The sequence below is a fragment of the Scophthalmus maximus genome, chromosome 16 (genome assembly GCF_022379125.1).
Source record: "Scophthalmus maximus strain ysfricsl-2021 chromosome 16, ASM2237912v1, whole genome shotgun sequence".
In the NCBI taxonomy this organism is placed as follows: Eukaryota; Metazoa; Chordata; class Actinopteri; order Pleuronectiformes; family Scophthalmidae; genus Scophthalmus; species Scophthalmus maximus.
Window position 1 is genome coordinate 11202697 of NC_061530.1, and position 22224 is coordinate 11224920.

At 46.0% G+C, this 22224-nt stretch overlaps 1 protein-coding gene across 3 annotated transcripts in view; it reads right to left on the reverse strand.

The window, feature by feature from the left end:
* Positions 1-1878: 1878 nt before the first annotated feature.
* Positions 1879-22224, reverse strand: part of LOC118287761 (ankyrin repeat and fibronectin type-III domain-containing protein 1) — a 121574-nt gene continuing 101228 nt past the window's right edge. For all 3 annotated transcript variants that reach the window (XM_047327748.1, XM_047327747.1, XM_047327749.1), the window contains 17 exons: positions 21801-22008; positions 18363-18560; positions 17446-17559; positions 17145-17242; positions 15899-15989; positions 13266-13373; positions 10727-10826; positions 10285-10417; positions 10020-10139; positions 9629-9844; positions 8453-8619; positions 8140-8290; positions 7023-7191; positions 6740-6906; positions 6344-6551; positions 5462-6183; positions 1879-5361 (listed from right to left, as the gene is read on the reverse strand). In XM_047327748.1, coding sequence (XP_047183704.1) covers positions 5062-5361; positions 5462-6183; positions 6344-6551; positions 6740-6906; positions 7023-7191; positions 8140-8290; positions 8453-8619; positions 9629-9844; positions 10020-10139; positions 10285-10417; positions 10727-10826; positions 13266-13373; positions 15899-15989; positions 17145-17242; positions 17446-17559; positions 18363-18560; positions 21801-22008 — 3270 coding nt within the window. In that variant the 3' untranslated portion in view covers positions 1879-5061. The remainder of the gene's footprint in view (positions 5362-5461; positions 6184-6343; positions 6552-6739; positions 6907-7022; positions 7192-8139; positions 8291-8452; positions 8620-9628; positions 9845-10019; positions 10140-10284; positions 10418-10726; positions 10827-13265; positions 13374-15898; positions 15990-17144; positions 17243-17445; positions 17560-18362; positions 18561-21800; positions 22009-22224) is intronic.

Here is a 22224-nt window from a genome sequence, read left to right on the forward strand (position 1 = left end):
GCACATGAAACAAGTTTTTCTTGTGTGAGTTGAACCAGTTTGGTTGATATTTTGACAATTTGACATTTGACCCAGATACTGTGTCTGTGTGTGTGTGTAAGGCTATCTGGCCAAGGTGTGGACCAACCCACCTCCTCCACGACCTCGGGGTGGGTCAAGTCGAAGAGCACGCAGGCGTGGCACATCAGGGCCTGTAGCCTGCTCACTTTCAACACGCACTGGTTGCTGTTTCGCCGCCGTACCAGTTTAGCCACACACAAGCTGGAGCTCAGACTCGCAAGCAATCGACAGTTTGGATCCTTCCATCTCGGCCACTGAATCCCACTCCTCTGCCAGTGGAAGTTGCTGATGAAATCACCTATCCAATGATTCGCCCACATGCACAACTTCACTTTGTTGCCGATTGGCTGCAGATATTTCGATGAGTCACGGGGTGCTGCGCCCAAGCTAAGCACTCTCCCCTTTCAATCTCTTTTATGAGCATGAATAGCCACTATTCAGGGTGTTTTTGGAATGTTTTCTTTATAGGTATTCAGATATATACCGGGGGTTATATTTAGCCTGGGTCCTCCTGGAGTCAGAAGGTTTAAAATTAGAAGGTGTCAGAATTCCAGTACAATTCTTAAGTTACTGTCAATAAATGGTAAAGGGCTGCTCTTAAAGGCGTAGTGTGTTGGCAACGATGCATCATGGCATGATTTGTATGTGATAAGCTGCTTGGGAAAGTGTGCGGATCTGTCTTGATACAGTACAAAAGTGTAAATCTTCTACATGCTCTACATGTGCATTTACACATCTATATATCAAGATTCCTGAGAGTGCGGCGCTTGTGTGCGCCAGTGTGTGTCCATCTGCACATTAGTGTTTGTAGGATCTGTTGACAGGGAAGCATGCAGCATTTTATTTGCTCAAGGGCTGAAAAAACACATGGCGCTAGCAAGGGAGCGCTGTGATATGAGCCTGCTGAAAGCAACCTGGCCGGCCTGATTTCAACACTGGGATCATGATTCCACTAATCATTTTAACACACTGTATAATAACAGAGCAGCGCAACATTATGAATTATCTATAGGCACTCTAATGAACATCCTGATTTGTATATATATATATATATTTTTTTTTTTTCAGTGAAAGATGCATACTTCCTCTTTACAGTACTGCATTGAGAGTGTAAAACTGACGTAATGCGTCACGCTGACACTGGTGGAGGGGATGTCATTAAGTCGAGTATTTTCCTAATGCTCGGCGAAAACTTCGTTCGCACCTGTTGAAAAAAATAAATTTATCTATGGTAAAAACGCTCCCTCAACATATGCATCAGTGGCATCATTGTTCATCCTCGGTGAGTGCATGCTGCCGGCTTCATGCGGCCATGCCCACCACTTATACTGTGATATTCTGTCTGCAGCTGCCCTTCATTCAGTTTTCATCAACCGGGTGGCAAACACTGATGAGGTCATTGCAATATAGCGTCTGTAGGAACAAGTGCCCTCTGTTTGCCCTTCACTCCCACTCATATCAGATGAATAAACGGCTTTTTCGCGAGCGTATCGTACATGTGGAAGAAACTTCAAACTAAAAGAATGAGCCCCAGTGAGAATTTGATCTGCGCAGACTTGAAATAGAAGCTTGCTATGGTCCTTATGGCTGATGACGTGTGCCAAAATATATCGAGGAATCTTCAGCTATCCAAGCTACTCTCCAAGTAATGCAGCTAAAGCACAAAGTACTCCCAAGTGGGCACTGCGTCAAATAGAAGTATAAAAAGGTTAATAATAGATAAAAGGTGTTACTATTGCTCAGAGAAGGTTAGACACTTCCTACACTCATGTGTAGCAATTTGTTTGAAGAGAAGAAAACCCACACAAACAACCCCAAGGCTTTTATTTTGCAATATTCATTTATTGTTCAATAAAAATAGATTTTTAAAAAAGTGACGTGATGTCTCCTTCATGACTCGGCCTGATGGATCTGCCACCAGCTCCTTGTAAACACGGGGCTTTATTTTTTGACTGGAAAGGGAATTCAAACCCCGATCTCCCCCCTCTGCACAATCTAGAGACAGACGCCAGCCTATAGCTTCACTGACCTTCGACCTCTGTAGTGATGACACCCCCCACACTCACTCACTTTCACATTTTGGGCAGATACAGTACAGTCTATTTACATGCGTCGGTTTCTGGTTGTGTGATCTGTTTTTGCAGTTGGCCCTCGTAAAAACTGCTTTTTAACAATGTGAATAAAGAAGACATTTAAGCTCTAACACAATTTCAAGCCATCAGTAAAACCAATTACAACCTATAACATTAGTTTGTCTCAAGACATCTTTATACAGTAGTTACACGTAAACACATCTTTGAAGGTGTAAGGAGATTGAACTCTGTAAACACTCCCCCCCCACCACAGGTTCAACATCGTCCTGTAAACCTGGAATGCTACAGAAACTGACACCAGGCCCACTGACTTCACTCATCACATCTCTCCTCTTTTGGACCTTTCTGGTGCTACATTTGGAAATGCTGCAGGCTATTATAATGGTGTGACGTTGCTGAGCTCGGTCAACTGTTTTAGAGTAGGAAAAAGCATTAATCACACACTGTAGAACGGTTGATTGGAGAAAAAAAAAAAAGAATGAGAAAACATAACTGTATGTTTGCATGGACTGGTTAAAAAGAGAAACCAAAACCTGGCACAGGTTCCCAAACATTTGCTAGAAAGGATGGTTTAGTTTGTTAAGAGGCCGGATTTATTGTGTATGTAAAATGAATGTGGTTCATCTGAAAAGTGCAGTGCTTGGATCAGTGTTTTGGTAACTGAGGTCAGTACAGTGTCACAGGAAACCGCTAGATTTTGGAAAAGTGAGGGGTTAGCGAAGCGAGCTAATGGACTGTGTTAGCTGGTCTGATGTGGTAGTTTTCGATGTTTTAAGGTAAATAGGTGCATTTTACAAAAGTATTGTACTCAAATGCAGTTTTCAAGTAACTTCACTTGTGTAGGAAGTTGCTAGTTACTTTTCAGATCGATATGATTCATGCACAAAAAAGATCAGTTTGTGAAAAAGGGTACAGGGTTATAGAATAATTGAATGAATACTTCTCCCACCAATGGTAGTTTTATGAGACTATATTTCAAAGGAGACATATTTTGCTTTTTCAGTTTTTCCCTTTTCCCTAGGAACTCCTCTCCCTGACAGATACAACTCGTCAGTAGTCCGGCCGGTACTTCCAATACTAACATTGAGATGGTCATGTTATGGACGTGCATCAAGCATGTCTAGCAGCTATTCTGGCACGCCCCCAACAAAGCCAGGTAAAGGGAGAGAACTCCCTTCACGAGCTGGAAGCGGTTGACCAATCAGAGCAGTCTGGGATTTATCGGGAGGGGGGGTCTTAAAGAGACAGGAGCTAAAACCAAGCGTTTCAGACAGAAGCTTGAAAGAGGAGCTGCGGGAATGGACAGTACGAGGAAACAGATGTGTTTACTGAACATTAGAGCATGTTAACCTTTCTAAGTAATAACCAAAACTGAAATTATGAACCTAAATATAAGCATCATATGTCTCCTTTAAATATGTTTTTTGGAGAGTTTTACTATAGACAGTGAATTAACTTCTTCAGTGTATACCTTCTTCTACAAGATAAGCTAACAAGGCAAGTAAAAGCAAGCCTACTGTCGGCTCTCTAATGACCCCCACCTTGCAAGTCACTGCGGTGTGTCAAGAGCCTGTGTCATTGGGGCTAAAATATAAATATATATTTTCTCATGATAAAGTCCCTTCTTATGTAACCTATTTTGAAGCAATGTGGGAGACAGTTTGGAAAGTATTGTGTGTGGCTTTGCTTACAAATGTCTGGCCTGCAAACAACCTGCAACAACTTAAGTCATCCCCTTCACACTTGAATCCCTGTGGGAGACCCGGCTCTAGACTGACGGGCACCATTTTCTGGTGCATCTGGGGAGCGCTGAATTAAACACAACAAAACACTAAACTGGTTAACTTTTAGTACAGCATGACTTACAGTACTTCAGATGTACAATTCTGGAAGGTTTACATGCTTTTTCCATCAATAAGACAAACAACAAGAGTCAAGTATTGCTTGTACCCCCCCCCCCCCCCCCCATGTTTTGAAAATCCCAATGACCTGGTTTTTATTTTGTGGTACTTTCACAAGATGAAATGATCATATTAGTTAGCTACACTACGACTGGGTCTACTATATAGAGGATTTGTTGCTGCAGAAGGAGGAAAAAGAGAACCAGAGAGCCAGTGCCAGGTTCTACAAGATGCAGCCTCCACCCTCTTCCTCACCCTCTCTCTTCTTCTCTGTTGATCTCTCTCTCCCTTGCTTGGCTTCTTCACTACCAGACAGTACAGTGGCCAAGAGAAGTTGAGTGACAGTCTAAGGGGCCAAATCGTCGGGCTGATTGCATCCCCAAGCGGAGACGCCAGCCCCCCTCAGTACTCCTGCCTTCCTTCCTAACCTCTGGGCCAGGTCCAGAGCCCACATCCTGGGAACATGGGGCCGGGCGGCTGCAGCCGACAGCCCTCTGGGAGTGACACAATATGAGAGTTCGTGTCCATGTGTGGCTTGGGAGGCGAAGATGCTGCCCACATCAGTTTGGCAACGTGCACGGCCCGATAATGCCAGGAGTCAAAGTGACGCTCCATTAATCCTGCTGAGCATCACAATCTTTTCCCCGATGATTTCTGACAGAACAAAAAAAAATATTTTCTTTGTTCCACTTTGTTATTGTTCATTTGGTGTCCATATGAGGGTCTCTGATGTTCATAAAAAAAGGTCTTCTGTACGGGAGAACACATTTCATTGAAACAGATTCTCGGAGAAAGCGTTTTCAGATAACAAGAACAAACCAGATGACAATATGACAACATGTTATAGCTGCGGTTGTAACACATGGAGAGAGAAAACAGAGTCAAATTTAGGAGTCTGTGGACAGTTTGTACAAACGTAGCAGTTCCTTAATTTTAATATGCATTGATCAAAAGAGAATGTGCACATGGCATGGGCTCTTTAATGTTTTCTTTCTCCGTTTGAAGCATCACACTGTGGTGGCCCGGCTTTGTTTGAGTGCTAGTGGCGAATACTCCTTAATGCGAACGCACAGTTTGCCCCTCAGCCAGGGGTTTTGGAGCTCCAGGGGACAGAAGTCATCCTGGAGCCACTTTTCTCTATTGTCAACAACCAGCACGAGGCCAAAGTGCTTCAGCTGTTCAGGACTGTAGAAGACACACTGCTCCTGTTCGCCGCTGCCGCCGAGCATGCGCCGACATACAATGTTCATCTCCTGCACCACCAGTTGGACCATCTCCTGTGCCGACGTGCCGGAAGTTACGCAAAGCTGGTGTACAGGGAGAGAAGAATGCATTCAGCGTTGGCCTGCATTGTTAAAAAAAACACGACAACGGAATGACTTGGACCATATCAAAACATATCAATACCTTGACACTGGTCTCCTTCGGCAGGCCCGTGCGATACTGTGGGTACACTCTGAGAGTGGCGTGACAGCTTTTCCTGAGGGCGGCGGGCGATGGTGAGGAGAGTCTCTGGGTGCCGCTGTCCTCCGATAACGTGCGTGCTGGTGGAAGCTGTGCTAAGCAGCGCTCAGCAGAGCAACAGCGGTCCACTGATGAGGGCCTGTGCCACCTTCGCTGAGGCGAGGTGCAGGGTGAAAGGCAGTTAGTGTGGGAGGAGTAAGGCTGATGGTGGGCTGAGGTGGTGGAGGGAAACTCCAGGCTGCTCGTTCTCACACAGAAGGCCTGTCTCTTCTCTGTGATGTGCAACAGCTCAATCTGCCTGCTGGGCAGGATGAAGTCACTGTCAAACAGCTCCGGGGCCCCCCTACGCCTTTCTCGAACTCCTCCCCCTACGCCGCACCGCTCCCCTTCCCTCCCGTGCTGCAGCTCCGAGGCCTGGAGGACGTCGGGCGTGGAATCCAGTGCTCCCCCTCCACGTCCACCCCCGCCAAGACACATCCCTCCTCCCGAGCCGCTTCCATCACTGCGTAAGTAGCCACGAGGCTCCAGCGGGGCGGAGGAGGAGAGCGGCGAGGGGGGCAGCAGGTCAAGCTCACGGGGGCTCTGGGCTCGACTGGAGTCATAGTCACTGTCAGTGGTGAGGAAGACCTCGGAGGAACCCTCCTCGTCTGAGAGTCCAGCAAAATCTGCAGGACGCAAGAAATTAAGCAAAATCATGGTAGAATATCCGATTTTTTTATTCCAATGTCATGTTTGTAAGTTACAGAAGGAATCATAAATTCACAACAGCACCATACAACCGCAGAGTCAACAGGTTTGTGTTGCGTGGATTGATTCTGGTCTGACCTGAGTGCTTGCGGCAGGGTTCGGGTGAAGGCAGTGGCGAGGGCATGAAGTCCGGCTGTGAGGAGGTGGAGGGAGGCTTGTCGGGCAACACTTCCCTGGAGAAGTCAATGATCCAGCTTATGGAAATGCCTCCGCTTGTCTGCTTGTAGCGGGCATACTGCAAGGCATCCATAATCCACCTCGCGTCCCGCCACACCTCCTCCATTTGCTGTTGCGGAGTTAATGAGATCACGCTAGTTCATCTCAGACTACAGTTGAGCAACAATAAATTTCTTCATTGGATTAATTTCCATGCAAACACGCAGAGTTTGAGCGAATGTTTTAAATTCACAACACAACAAGTCCTACGGCACATCGCTCCTACATAAAGGTAAAGTGTGTGTGTTCTGGTCCTACCTGCATGTGTTCTTGGACTTGCTGGTGTTTCTTCTTAGCGACAAGGAGCTCGGCCTCAGAGAAGGCCTCCCTCAGTGCCTGCTGGGACATGAGGGACTCCAGCTCCAGCAGAGACGACACTCTGCAGTACTGGCCGATGAAACTGGGGCAATAGGCATTGAAGTGGACTGTGGGAGAAGGGAAGAAAGAGAGACATCTAGATTTAGAAAAAAGCAGTTATGACATAATGCAGAACCTTTATGTGATAGTGTGCCTATTTGTGCTTAAAATGTTGTGTACTGACCCAGTTCAAAGATCTGCAGGGGCAGGGTGAGGAAGCCAGAGCGGGGGGAGTATGGGTTGTTCTGACCCGGGGCTGTGCACACTTCATCCGAAGGTGGCAGGAGGAGCACGAAGGACACTTTCTCCCCGAACTCCACGACTTCCTGGCTGTAGATACGGAAGTCCTGCACCTGGACACACAAACACACAGACAGTTCATCTCAGTGGGCCTATGTACAGTTTGACTAACCGTCCAGAACAGAGGGAAACAAAATCAGGGAATTTGTTTCCTTTGCGATCTCATTCTTTAGCTTGATGGGTCATTTGCATTATTCAAGTGTACATTTTTACGCCACTTCTGCCTTTTATTTTAAAGATCATAGTAAAGATTGTAGTAAAGGTCGCACCCAGACCGCAGATGTCACATTTACAGCGTATGGATCAGACTTCTAGGCCACCGTGAAGTCAGTTTTCTCTCATTTAAGTATCTTGAAAGTAGAACCAGACGCCCACACTCTGAATAGTGGAATGAAAAGAATATGCAACTGCATGGTTTGCTATAATTAGAGGTTATCCCATATCACTAATAGACTGTTGGGCTCTATTGTGGAACAAGTCGAGGGGAGAAGTATCTTCATGCTAAAGCAATATTTGTTGTTTTTAAAGTTTTTTTAACATCCGTCTTTAGGGTTTCAGCTTTACAATACATTCAGACAATAGTCTTTTCTGATGATACATATCAATATGTTCACGTTTATTTTTCATTTCACTTTTCATGGTACATAGAAGCCGTGTCCCATGGAAGGAACAGTGGGTGGTAGTTTAAAGCCAAACGGACGATGATTGCTTTTGTGCTGGAATTCAAACAGTGTTCTTTTACAGAAATCATGTAGAATTAGTGGTCTAACCAGAACTGGCTGAATATCATTTGGAATAACTTCATCGCTTTGAGCTCTAGCTACTGCCTTCCTCTGGAACTTGGCTTCTTTCCACGGGTTCCATGGTATCCGTCAAAATGACTCTACACAAAGTATGAACATTTGCATTCCAACTATTAAAACCTTATTACGCTTATTGATGAAGTCACACATTTTTTTCCTTCCCCCACCCCTCTTGTTCGACTCTGGCCTGACTCTGACCTGATTGCCAGGGACATTGATGTGGGCCATCAGTCCCTTGATCGCGCTGCGTAGGTCCTGTAGGAGGCGATGTGGAGCACTCTGTACGTCGTGATCCATTTCCAACGCCTCGTCAAGGGAGGTGAGGGCCTGCAGCCACTGCCATTCCTCTCTGGAACATCACAAATGTAAAACACACATAATGCAATAACGCTCCCCCCCCCTTCATTGTTTGGCCAGTTTATTAGGTGACAGGACAAAACCATTTCAACCCACTGCATCGAGTGACATCTTGAGTACACTGACCTACATCAATAAGGCCATTGTTCCTCACCTGGACACGTTGCTGTTGTCCCGAATTTTCGTGTGACAGAGGACACTGGGGAGTTTCTGAGGCACCAGCACTCGAATCTGCTCCACTGACGTACACAGCTTCAGGTAGCCCAGGTACAAGCCCGGAGACAACAGCTTCCTGCTCCGTCTGTGATACGCCAGCTTCTCCTGGGAACAGCAGGTGGACAGAAACTAGATGAGGACGGTCCAATAATGTCGACTGGAGTTCATTTTGCGGCGATGATGAACATCATCATTTTCATCTTTTCCTGTTGTAAGTCCATGAGAGACTCCAGTAAAGTTGATCCAACAGCGAAAGTCAGCGCTGCAAAATAGCCCCATCAGCACATTTCTATGTGTTTCATCATTCAATTTGTTCATAACTTGCCACTAAACAAATATTTCAGTGAACTGTGGTTTTGCCAAAGGGAGTCTTCACCATTGTTCTGAAACCACAAGGACAAACCAACTTACACTGGAGACAAAACAGCATTGCAACAATGAGTATCGAGTTTACCGCCACCGCAATATAGACGAAATCAACTTGTGGTTCGGTTGCAGATTGTGGCCGCTGAGAGCAAAACAGCCACACAGTGTTAGTTACAAAACACGACAACAGCAATTAGCTAGATTATCATCATCCTGTCCATCAGGCTGCAATTCAAATTGAAATACCAGAGCCTATATGAACAGCTTTAAAAGTGACGTGACTTTGAGATGATTAACATTCATGTTGGGTTGGCAGAGATTCAAGATTTGACCAGAGTTAAAGTGATGGCAAGTCAATTCAATCCGTCCTTACAAAGAAGGCGGCAAATGGAAGTGGACAGTCATGATGATTGATATTTGTCTAAATTAAGAGCTGCACAAGCAGCACTCCTTATCGCCACGATGACTCATGTGTACCGGTTTCCTGCAAATGAGAATTTAAAAAACATCACAGATTTTCAATAAATAGATGTTTTCCAGCGATTTTGGCATTTTGTTGTTGACAAAGTGCCTTGAACTACGCCGGGTAATAAAAAAATGCAAAGAATGAGCCTAATGAAAACCACAACCACGGCTGAAAAACCCTCCTACCATGCCCTGACTGCTGTTGGAAGCAGCCTGTCTCCAAAACAAAAGCGAAAAATAACCAATTTTTCCACGAGTGAACTCCTCTGCCTGTAGGACTCACGTGCAGCGTGATGAGCAGCATGTCCAGGGCCGTGGGCTCGTCGGGGGATGAGATGGACTTGCGCTGGAGCTGGAGTTTACAAAGCTGCGTCCAGCGCACGCCGTCCAGGTTGGGACAGGCGCTCATATCCTTGAGGAGCACCAGCAGGGCGTTACCGTGCTTGTCTTTGATTGGCTCAAGATACACCTGACCAAGGTCCTGGGTTCCCAGCATTCCCTGAGAAAAGACAACTGGTTAGTAACTATCCTGTACTTGTAATACTTTCTGTTGATAGCAGAGGGATGACAGCATATTGAATAAATAACTACAAATTCTTAGGAACATAGTTCATAGTTAGGTCATAGTTAACTGTTTGTTATGCTGGGGGTGAGCGTACTGAGCACTGTAGTACCTGTAGAAGGGAGACGGCCTGCAGCATTTTGAGGCGTGTCTGCAGAGTACAGGAGCAGGACGACTGGGATGGACTGAGACACTGCTGCAGCCAGGGAATCTCCTCCCACAGATAGGATACCTAGTGCCGACAAAATCACACAATTACTGCACGTCAATTAGCACTATATCATTGAGCAGATAATTCACGAGTGGAAATTTGTCTGAGAAATGTTTATGTTGATGTTCTTTTGTCTCTCTCTCATCCTTTGAGTGTGCTAGTCTACCTTGGTAAACCAGAGGAAGTCCTGCAGGAGTGAACTGGAGTAGGAATCTTCAACCTCCACGATGGGAATCTGGTCCTCTGGAGTCACCAGCACGTTGTCATCTCTGTAGAAGATGGTTGTCAGGTAGACACCTCTGAAAGGTAACAAAAGCACACGTTTTACAGTAGAATCACGACAGACGCATTCATTATAGCAATGAATGGTTAAACAAAATTAATATCACTGAAAGTGTGATAATTGGTCCTAAAAGCTTCCCGCTGGTCCGGGAATCATGACACACAGACAATATTTTTTGATATTCTTTAATAAATATCATTTGTTCTGTACAAAATAAATCCTTAGTGAAATTAATTAAAGCACTGGGCTGGCCATGTATAAGTATTTACATTTAAATTAGGGTCTAACATTCATAGATGAAAGTTGCGACAGAAAGATTATCTACCTTTTCAAGCTTTTAACAAATTTGCTGGTGGGCTGGAAGAGGTGGCGCAGGCTTTTGGACACTGAGTGCTTCCTGGCCTGCGGTGGAGCTTTGCACTGTTCTGTGTCGACAAGACAGAGAAAAAAAAAAGGTAAAGGATTTAGTTAATTCCATAGCCACAGATTAACTGAGTCAGATGACATATTTGGAAATGACCATATTGATGCTCTTGATGCCGAAAATCAGGGCCTACGAGACCAACTGCCGTCTGGCTTTCTCGCTAACACCAATGAAAACCTCTGTCCTGACAAACTCTCGAAATATCTTTTCCAGTGACAGGCCGTTACTTAATTGACAACAAACCTGACACGTCCAAAAACATGGTTGGAGGCGAATGTTTTTTGACATTTCGTGCGCTCCAGTGGTGCGGCACCGTTTGACAGTCACGCTGGTTGCCAACTGCAGACTATGGGCCTTGAGGGAACCACTAGCTCTCCAGTCCCAGAGGAACACTAACTGTGCATATGTGTATGTGTGTGTGTTTACCTGCACATACTATAGCTGCTGGAGCATGGCATGTCTTGAGCTACAGCCATATGAGTGGAGCCAAGGAGCTGTAGTAATTTGTGTGTGTGTGTGTGTGTGTGTGTCTTAACCCTTTGCCACTCACTGACAGGGAGGTCAGTTAAGTCTGTGGGGACATGTTTATTTTTAGTGGGCCTGGAGGGGGTTGGAGGCGAGAGAGGGAGGTGTGGGTATATATGTATGTGTGTGTTTGTGTGGGCGCCTGTTGGTGAGATAACGCACCTCCCAACTCATTAGAAACCCTGAGTCCCGAACCCGTCACAGATTCCCTCCCCTCCCAGGTGATCTTACTCCAGCCCCAGGCCACTTAAAGTCAATAAATCCCCCCATTCAGGACTCGAAAAGAACTAATTTTCTCTTCAGGTGGAAGAGTCGAGGTGGAGTTACAAGAAAAAACAGCACCCCCTCGACCCCTCTCACCTCCCCCGGGTTTTTTTTCTCCGCTTGCGAGACTGTTCAGCTCCAGTCCTCCCGGCCTCGGTTCCTGTTTGACACTGAGTAAGACAGACAAGTCGGGCCGACTGCTGGGGTGCCTGTGTTAGTCAAGGCCTCTTTCAAAGTTTAATTAATAGTGTTTGGACAAGAGGGAGAAGGTGGCATGGGCTATAGGCTGGGCTGCAATGGGGGGTGAGCACATGGTCATGCGCGAGAGGGACAGAGTTGAACGCGAGCATGTACATGAATATTTGTGTCTGTTCATGTACATGTGTATCTATGTGTGTGCCTGTCTATCTTTCTGGGTGTATATGTATGGACAGTAGACAGGATGACTGGCAGGCTGTGGGGGACGGCGGGGGGGGGGGGGGGGGGGGGGGGCAGTAGTCAGTGTTAATTTATGCCCTCTCCTGACTCCAGCCCAAGACTCGTCTCTCACAGGAATAACAAACATGACCCTGGGACACGCCACCTTGGCTACCGTGCCTGAACTCTCAAGCTCAATCAGTCGCCGTCTGAAGAACCGAGGGCCACTCAATACTGACTATTATGCTGCGCCTCGCACAGTTACGTGTACGGTCTGGCCACAGTGGACAATGGTAAGTGGGCGAGTTTGTTTGCGCATGTGGGTGTGAGAGAGAGAGAGAGAAAAAAGAGAGACATCTTGCTCAATGCTAAATGCAGTTTGCAGTCACGTAAAAAGAGTCACTGTGGACAGGTTTTGACACTTGCGGGGCCGACTTACAGCCGGCAGTGTTTGGAGATATAAACAGCACGAGTGTGAGAGAGGTTGATCTGCATTTTGTCACAGAGAGAGAGGGAAGTTTTCAACAGAGGAAGGGCTGAGTCATGGAAAGACGCACGCTTCAGGGGGTGGGGGTTGTTGAGACAGAGGGCGGGGGGGGGGGGGGGGGGGGGGGGGGGGGGTATTATTTTTGAGGTGGCATGTCGTCTTGTGTATGGCCCCCGGAGTACTTGTCGTGCCTGAGATTGTAAAGTGTCTGTCAAGGTGAGATGAAACACAGCAGTTGGTGGGACGTATTACACCTGCGAGCCGAGCCGTCCATTGCTCATGTTTGTTTGCACCGAGAATATTTCTGAAACATGAACTGGACGGTGGCTGAAAACTCGAGATGTGTTTGTTTAAAATGTGACAGGCACAGTGAAAATGAAGCCCAGGTTAATGTCAGGAGCTCATACCGCAGTTCAGGGTACATTTCACTTCAGTTTCAACTTTACTTCAACTGATACCAGCACTGGCCCGGGTCAGGGTCAAGTGTATTTGTAGTCGTGTAGTCTCAAGTTGTTATTCCGCCTTAGAATTTACTGCATGTAATTCCATAGTTAGACCCAATGGCAGTTTAAAACATAATATAGCAGGTATAACATGCTCGTGTTTAGTTCAATGAGTACGTCAAGTCACTATCAGGTTCAGAGGTTTGCGTTTCACTACAGTCGCGCAGACTGTTAAAGCTCTTATATTACGGTTCAGTCGTGAAGGTTAACATGTCCATCAGATTGATCAGAGAGTGGTAGATACCGTGGCAGACACAGTGGCGGTGAGCTTCCTTTATCTGTCCGAGGAGCTGGTCTAGTGCCTCCTTCTGGCCTCTTTGTCTGGGAGCGCGGCCGTCGATGTCCCTCCAGCCTGCGATCACAAGTAAGACAGAAAATACGCCAAAAAGTGAACATGCAACGTTCTGTATTCGTAAAAAAATATTCACAGTGTGGTCGTAAGACACGCCCAAGACACGCATGTGTCTGGATTGTTATTCTCTGGTTGCATGACACCAGCCGAGGTTGACTACTAGCGGCCCTTTCCCTCGTTGCCTTGCTGTGCAAAGCTTTTAAGAGTTTTTATTACACACAGGTTTGCTACTGGGGGAAGCAAACGGTTTTTGGCCAGGATTGTGCTCACAGTGGAATGTCTGAATACATCACCATCATTTAGTTTATTTGAAATTGGTAAACCTGGATCTGTGGACCATGGAGCAATAACTTTTGCTGGGATGAAAATAAACTTGACATCTTGTTTGAACTTTAATGGAAAACCTGTTCGTTTGACGCATGCGTCGGAATCACACTGCTCAGCAACAAGCTCCCACGGACCATTTAAGTTTTTAAATACATGTTAATAGGTTTTTCTTCTTTTAGTGAATTTCATTGTAGTAAAAATAGGAGTCATCTAGGTTATACTTGGCTGATTTGACACTTTCACTTGCTATACCGTGTTGACGCATCCTGCTTGGGACCCCAATGAAGAATAAATAAAACCAGACAAGGCAGAGAAATAAGAATAACACAAAGGGAGAATAAGAAAGGTGTGGTTGGCTGAGCACCACTGTGACTGGCTGCCCTGTACATATTTGGGCTGAGATGTCATTACACACACACGCACACATATAGCATGGCTGGCCCAGTGAGAGTAAGGAAACTAACAAGCATCCCAATGTGCTACTGCCTCCAAAACTAAAATACTCCAAATGTACATTTAACCTCCATCTTTGACTCCCTCTGTTCCTCTTCGTGTGTCTGTGTTTTTCTTCCTGTTTCTTTGTGATCCTCTTTCCCAGTCATGTCAACACACTCACAAATTCTCCATCACAAAACACTGAAAGGCCCAGAAACACGCCACTTTCCCTTCTCATGGGTGATCAGCTCTGCAACAAAAAAAAAACGATTCTTCAAAACATTCTGCCTTATGTGTTAGCCAGCCAGCATCCCTGCTCGCTCACTGAAGGATGTGTCAGCGATAACCCACCCCATCCCCCAACACCATCACCCCCACCCCACTCCCTCTCCCGGAGCCCCCCGGAGGGCGCGCGGGGCTGAAACACGGTGAGCTCTATTCCCGGAAAGGTGCCTGTCCCGACAGGACAAGCGGGCCCTTTAATGGGCGTCCATGGGCCTGTATAAGGCCCCCACTGTTGGGGCTGCGCCGCGCGCTACAGCACAGACATGCAAATATTTCCAGTGGTAGGCCCAAATGGAAAACACAAACACGCAACATCGAAATTAGCTCCGAGAGAGGGAGGGAGGTGGACAGTAGAAAAAAGAGAGGGAAAGCCCAGTTTCTTAAAATGAACACGCACACACACGCACACACACGCACACACACACGCATGCACACGCACGCACACACACGTACACACAAACACACGCACACACACACACGCATGCACACACACGCACACACAAACACACGCAAACAAACACGCACGCACGCACGCACGCACACACACACACACACACACACACACACGCACACTTGCTGAAAAACAGTGTGCTGATGAGGACAAACATGTCCATGTGTTCCCCAGATGTGCCATGAGTGTGCCAACACGCCCACAATCGCAGCACCTATGTTCACTCTCCTTCAATAGGTGTGTACGGACTGTACAGACTTTACGGGCTGCACACAAACAGCACCTATGAGAATCCTTTAAAAAATCATGAATGCATTGGATTGATTTTTTCACGTGAACAAATTAATAGACTAACAAACCAACAGTTTTATGGCATTTGGCATAAAAAGCATAAAACTACAGATTTAAAAAAGAAAACTTAAAAAGAAATCTTCTTGTAACTTATTTGAGACCCTCAAATATAGATAGATAGATAGATAGATAGATAGATAGATAGATAAAGGAGAAAGAGGGTCAGAGCTGCCGTGGTGAGTCAACACCTCAGCTGTTGTTGCACATGACTTCACGGTTAACTTCTTGGCTGAACCCTGGCAGCGTCTTCTGCCAGCCAGCCCCAAGCACCATCCTGAGGCTATGGTTACACTCACTGACGTCCGCAGTGGGGGTCCCGATACCCACCCACCCTGCTGGCAGAGAAAAGTCGACCAGCTGTCACCCCCCGTAATATCGTCAAAGCAACACCGGAATGACGTTGGACGAACCGAATCAATTGAGCGAATGAATGTGAAATGATGCAGAGTCCCTTTAATGTGTGGGAAAGCTATTAAAGAGATTGTATAATTCATGAAGGACCCCCCCACACACACACACACACTGGCGTAAATTAAGCGAGGGCCAGTGCCAGCCAAAACCTCTCCGGGGCACTTGTTTGCTGTTGTTTAACTGGAAAGTTTAATGTTTTTCTTTTATGTAAAATTTGGGCAGACATGTGAACATACACATACGCATAGACACAACGGAGACTTACTGGAAGGCGTAGCGCAGGCAGGGGTGGAGACTAGTGGCGGCCCCCAGCCCTTCATGTTGTAGGCTGACACCTGGACATAGTAATGGGTCCCCTGGAAGGAAGGGACACATGACGGTTGAGTCAAAATTAGTTTGAACACAGCTATGGCCGACGAGTAAAAGTAAATGTACATTCGGGTATGAAAACATGGTATGTGCACGGTTAAGTGCGTCTGTCTGTCTCGTTCTAGGTCCCTATTTGTCTTTGTGTGTGTGTGTGTGTGTGTGTGTGTGTGTGTGTGTGTGTGTGTGTGTGTGTGTGTGTGTGTGTGTGTGAGTGTGTGAAAGTTGAGGGCTCTATCAAGAAGCTCTGTCTGTCTCTGTGTCCAGTGTGCAGACAGCAGGCCTGTGTCTCTCCTTTCTCAGCCAGATCAATCAAACCAGACGCCGACACTTCCCGACCTCGCCTTGACCCCTGTCATGTGACAGGAGTGAGCTTTGGCTGGCAGCATGGGGTCCTAAGGGGGTGGTGGGGTTTACTCCCACACAATAACAAACAACCAACAGTGTCCATTTGTCTACATGCCCGCTTAAAAATGCCAAACATAAATCAGGTGGCAGGCAACCAAGCTGCTTCCTTATCATTTCGGAGGCTGTTTTGCAACTGTTGCTGGTGAATGGTCGGCAGCCGAGACCCTCCGAGAAACAAATAAACCATGTTTTCCAATTGTGTTTCGAGCAGGGCCATAAGTCTTTCACCCTCATCCCATCGTTTGGGATTGATGGTGACTACAACTGGTGTGTGGGGTTTGATGTATGGAATAAAGAAGAGTCACTGGGGAAATGCCGATGAAGCGATCACCTCTAGCTCGCATGCAAATAATATCAGGGGCCTTCACGTGGGAAATAGTTTCTAAACGTTTTTACTGGTCAGCACCAACAGCTGGAGAAGCCAGAGCTTAGTGGTGCTTTGTGTTGCCCTGTCACCTATAAACCAGCATATAAATCAAGATTGCATCCTCTTTATCTGCTAGTTCTTACAGACTGAGGTGGGAACAGAGGACATAAGTCCTTTATTTTCTGGCGTTACCTCTCGGCAGGATCGTTCCAAATCTAAAGAGATTTGCTGTATATACAGTATATGTGAACGCAGAATCGCAAAAGAAATGAGTTTTCCTGGTTCACACTGAATGGTTGATCATGCTGACATGAAGAATCGGCATTTCAGACCATTATATGGTGGAGACAGAAATTCTGGCAGAACTTACAGACGTGAGGCCGGCGATGTTGTACTGGAGCAGATCAGTGTCCTCCACCACTGACTCACCCAGCAAAGGACTGAGGGATGGAGCGTTGCTCCAGCTCACTGCAAATGAACACAGCAAAAATACTTTTTTCACTTGTACTATATGCATTGTAAAATTTAAAAAAAAGGATTTAACAATTATAAATTAGTTTTGAACAATGCTCAAATTGACTCTTTGACATCTGATTTTGCAGCGTAACTTTACACATTGTCACAGAGAGCTGTGTTCTAAGTGCAGCAACGGGACGGGCACAGTGGCTGACCTTTGTACTTGGTAACCACAGCAGAGTTGACACAAAGAGGTTCCTGGAAGTCCACCGTCAGACTGGTGCTGCTGCTGACAGACAGGCAAACTACACTGGGAGCGTCCGGAGGGTCTACAGAGGCAGACAGACGGAAAGAAAGATGGCCAGGCGAATAAGCAGAGAGACAGACGGGCAAACACAAGCAGACCAAGATGCTATATTGCATATTATAGCCATTATAAGGAACCGGTTTCAATTTCAGAGATGGAAAACAGTTCAAAAAGTGTCAAGTGGTGGATACTTGTGAGATTGAAGAAATTTACATTCGGTAATGGATGGAAATGACAGCAGCGCTGCATCTGTACTCCGCCATCTTCGCAAATGAATGTCAACGCTGAGCGAGGATGTCGCTGACTGTGATTGTGAATATAACTCCATAAACATCATTTTGACATGTGGTGTATAATTTCCATCACTGCTCACACAACGTAGCTCTCAAATGACACGACTGCGTGGAATTATAAAGTAAGGAAAGATCTTTCCTTTTTTTGCATTGAAGTGCAGATTGGTTTGTTTGGTTGGAGGAACAGAGGAGTGTGTGTGCGTGTGAGTGTGTCTGGTGGCTGTCTACCACGCTGCTAAGCGTGTCATGAAATGACTATAAAAAATTAAAGCAGGAATACAGACACATTGTGTTTGCTCAAGCGCACGCTCACACACACACACACACACACACACACACACAGCTAGGCAATCCCGGTGTGGAAGCATTTAACTCAGCCCAGACAGAATACCAGCAGAGAAAAAGGGTGCAAGAATGAAAGCCAAAGACGACTGGTGGGCTGCTGCAATGATCTGAGCTGTGAACTTCTCTCAACTGTTCAGCATGTGGAAAAAAAAACAAAAAACACATCAAAGTTGCCCTGAAGTCTTACTGGCATGCTCGAAGCCCGTCTGCATGCGTCGGAAGAGCCGGAGCCTCCACTCCCAGGCTTTTAGCTGCCTTTCCCAGTCGGATCCCTCCCGCTCACAGGGACCCTCGCTCCGCACCTGGGCCTGAAGCTCCGACACCCTCTGCTCCGCCTCCTGCACCAAGGTGGCCAAGTGCACCGCTCGGCCCTCCAGACTCACAACTAGGACAAACAAGGGAGAGACAGTGAGCGATAGAGAAGTCAATATATGCATGTGGTTAGGGTTACTCTTTCATCACCCTCAGGCACATGTTGAAGTGACTCTATTAATTCAAGACGACTCTGACACCCGGAAAAATACTTGTTGGTATCGTACAGCTGGCAAATACAGCTCAAAGCGGAGCAGCGCTGGACTAGAAACTTGACTGGGCTGTTTTACCAACCAAGATTCAAAAGAGTAAATGCAAAATACGCCGAATGTGACCCTGACTCGTTAAAATAAAATCAAGCATGTCTTTTTTTTGATAAGAACTATTAAATCCAGAGGAGAAGAGTAAAATGTTTTCATCACAATATAATTTACAAGTTTGATCAGTGAAGTCAACACTGTGTTGGTTTGACTTTCATCAAGCGCTTCAACGTTGCTCGCGGCTTCACCGATATTTCCAAGGAATCGCCTGCGAGGTCGCAAAGCGCTTTTGCAGGCCGCTCTCTATTTAATGTCTTTGTTTGCCGAAATGCTGCGGCTGATTCCTCAATAAACTCCGTTTTAATGTGACTAAGCAGTCCCCCTTTGGAGATGACATCACTGAGAGAATGCCACAGAGCAATGGGGCAATGAAAGTGAGAGTGGTTCTTCACATGCGGTTATACGGGAACACAAAATGGTGGGAACGTGCATGGGCATCATTTTAAACTGCCATTGTAAAAAAAGTATTTTTCTGCAAAAAAAGTGTGGAAAAATGTGTATAGCTTATAACGTATACCACAGCCTCCATGAGAGGAATGTTTTTGTCGGGGGGGTTACTAAAGCAATATGAACAATGATGTTTACTCAAACCAATAAACACAGCACTATAGTAGATTAGATGTAACACTCGATAACAATATTCGAATCATGACTGAGCGGTTCGGAGGAGTCGCAGGTAAAGGTATAATGCAAAGATCAATGGGTTCAATCACATGCTCACAGATCACTCTGTGTGTGAAACTACAGAAAAGGTCATTTAAAGCTGTTGAGGTCACAAAGGACAGTAGCGCACTGTACTTCTCCCTTGGCGGCTGGTCACTCTTGGCGCGTTTTGGGACTGGTGTGTGTCTGTGTTTAGTCTGTGTGGTCTGTGTTTGTTCATTGTAGATTCCACTGTTGAGCGTTAGATTCCACTGTTGACAGTAAGTTTAAAGCTCCTTGTCAAAATGTCCATCTGGGTGTTTAATTCTGCGGCTCTCGCTGTGTCTCCTCGGTGGCTGAGGGCTTCTGTTGGAATCCAAGTGTCAGTTTTGTTGTGCTCTTCAGCCACTCGTGTGAGGACATAAAGGCTGTTTGTCACTTTTAGAGGAGGCAAAGCGCGAGGCTGGCGTCTGGTTTCAAGGTCAGGGTTTAAGTTAGGAGTCTCGCCGAGGATGCTCGGATGTGTGACTCGTTAAGGTCCTTTTTGATTTACTCTCACAGACCTTTCAGTCCTGGAAACTGCTCCAGAGGCTGTCACCAATGTGTATGTGCGTCTTGATTTGTCCTCATTTCACATCAAGGCCGGGATCCTAAACAGCACATTAAAGTGGTTATCCCATGTAGAGCCATCAAGGGATTTATGAGGTGAATATGAAGGGGCTTTGGAGATTTTTTTTTTTGTCTGGTCACCATACACTGTGAAGTCGAGCACGTAAATGTAATTAAGCATGAAATTCTATGGTTGTCAAAGCTTAAGGAAAAGTCTGCAACAAGCACGACTTCAGAGGACATAACATTGACTTTTCTCATTATTTCTTGGGGACTTACTAACTTTACCCTAACCTTAAAACCAGATTTCACCTTAAATTCTCATTCATCCAGGTCATAGTTAATCAAAAGGCCGTTGAATCAGGAGCAGCTGGACTTGGTTGTAGATTCTTTTGGATGATGGGGACTTGCTTTTTGCCCCCATGAGGAATACAAGTCCCCATAATGTGACTGTGTAAACACATTTAGGTCCCTACAAAATTAGTGATACCTGGACCACACACACGCGCGCACACACACATACACACACACGCGCACACGCACACGCACACGCACACACACACACACACACACACACGCACACACACGCACACACACACACACACGCACACACACACAAACTGGCCGCTCGAGCTATGTTGGTTCTGGAGAGAGAGCAGAAATCAGAGCAGAAATCAAAGAGCAACTTCAGTAAACACCACTTTCCATTCAAGTGTTTTCAATTTAATGATACCTTTATAAGAACGTCTGGCTCAGCTCTGAAGAAGTGTGTGAGTCTGTGTGTGTAGTACAAACACAAACAGCCTAGGAGCCTCACTGGCGAGTTTCTAATCATTAGCAGAAGAAGGGAGCGGAGGCTCGGCACATCACAGACAGTGAAAAGTGCTTTCAAAGATGACTAATATTGCATCATGATTACCAACCCTTCATCGCCTCTCTAATATGTTTTCACTGCCAGCAGAATACATGAAAGAGTTTGTCAACAATGTGTGGATGGATGCGGTACAGGAGTGTATGGTGGGACATTGTGTTGCGAGCTGTGTGTGTCTGTGTGTGTGTCTGTGTGTGTGCGTGTGTGTGTGTGTGTGTGTGTGTGTGTGTGTGTGTGTGTGTGTACTGTAGTTGCTTTGGGCAACACCTGCGGTGGCTTTGGTCTCAGCCAATGCCGTTGCGACAGAAGCTGGGTTCCCACAGTGTGGCTGTTGAATCCCAAACAAACTCTTTCCGGTATTAGCTCTGAGCTAATGCTAAATACTGAACTCTATACGAAGGGAAAACAATGATTAAAGATCTGTCGGCAAGCGACGCATCATATGCTTGTGAAGGGTACAAGTCGTGATTGGCAGAGGACCACTAACTCTGGCTTTTTCAACACATCGCACACGTTTCAAAAGAAGCGTGTCGGCATGTGATCCGATGAGACTCACATGTAGGCGAGTCAAAGTTATATTAATAACAGTAAAGGCCTGTCAAAATAAGAGGTTCAATAAAATGAGAGAATCATTGTTCTTATTAGTACAGAGTTTATGTGGTGGTGACCAAAGAATAGATTTTTATTATATTCTACAGAAAGATGAATACATTTAACTTCATGTACTTATTATCTCTATACAATGGATTATAATAATTGGGAACTTTGAGTGACCTCCCCCCAGGATAAGTTTCAGGTTTTAATCCCTTGTGCAATGACAATGTTTATGTGTATCAGACGTAACAGGGCGCAATGTGTTCCATCTACTCACAGTGGGGACTCTCCTTGGCACCGGCCCGCAGTAGCAGTTTGGCCATGGGCACGTTGTTGGTCATGATGGCGATATCGAGGGGCAGGAGGCCCTCGCTGTTCGGCGTGTTGAGGTCCAGCTCCTCAAGACTGTACTGGGAGAGGAGCAGCTGCACCAAGTCCAACTCCTGGTGCTCCACGGCCTCGAACAAAGCTTCACAACTCTGGAACTGAGGTCAGAATGAAAAGGTCACGACAAGCTCATATTATGATATTTGAGAAATGTCATCTTTTATAAGTGAATATTGAGCATTATAATCAACTTGCTCCCTCTGCACACACCCACAATGCCTCTCCCTTTAAACTTTTCTGTCTTACTCTACAATAGTTAGATGGATGTGTATGTGATGTCACGACCTGAGGTTCTCTATATGTTTCACTTGACT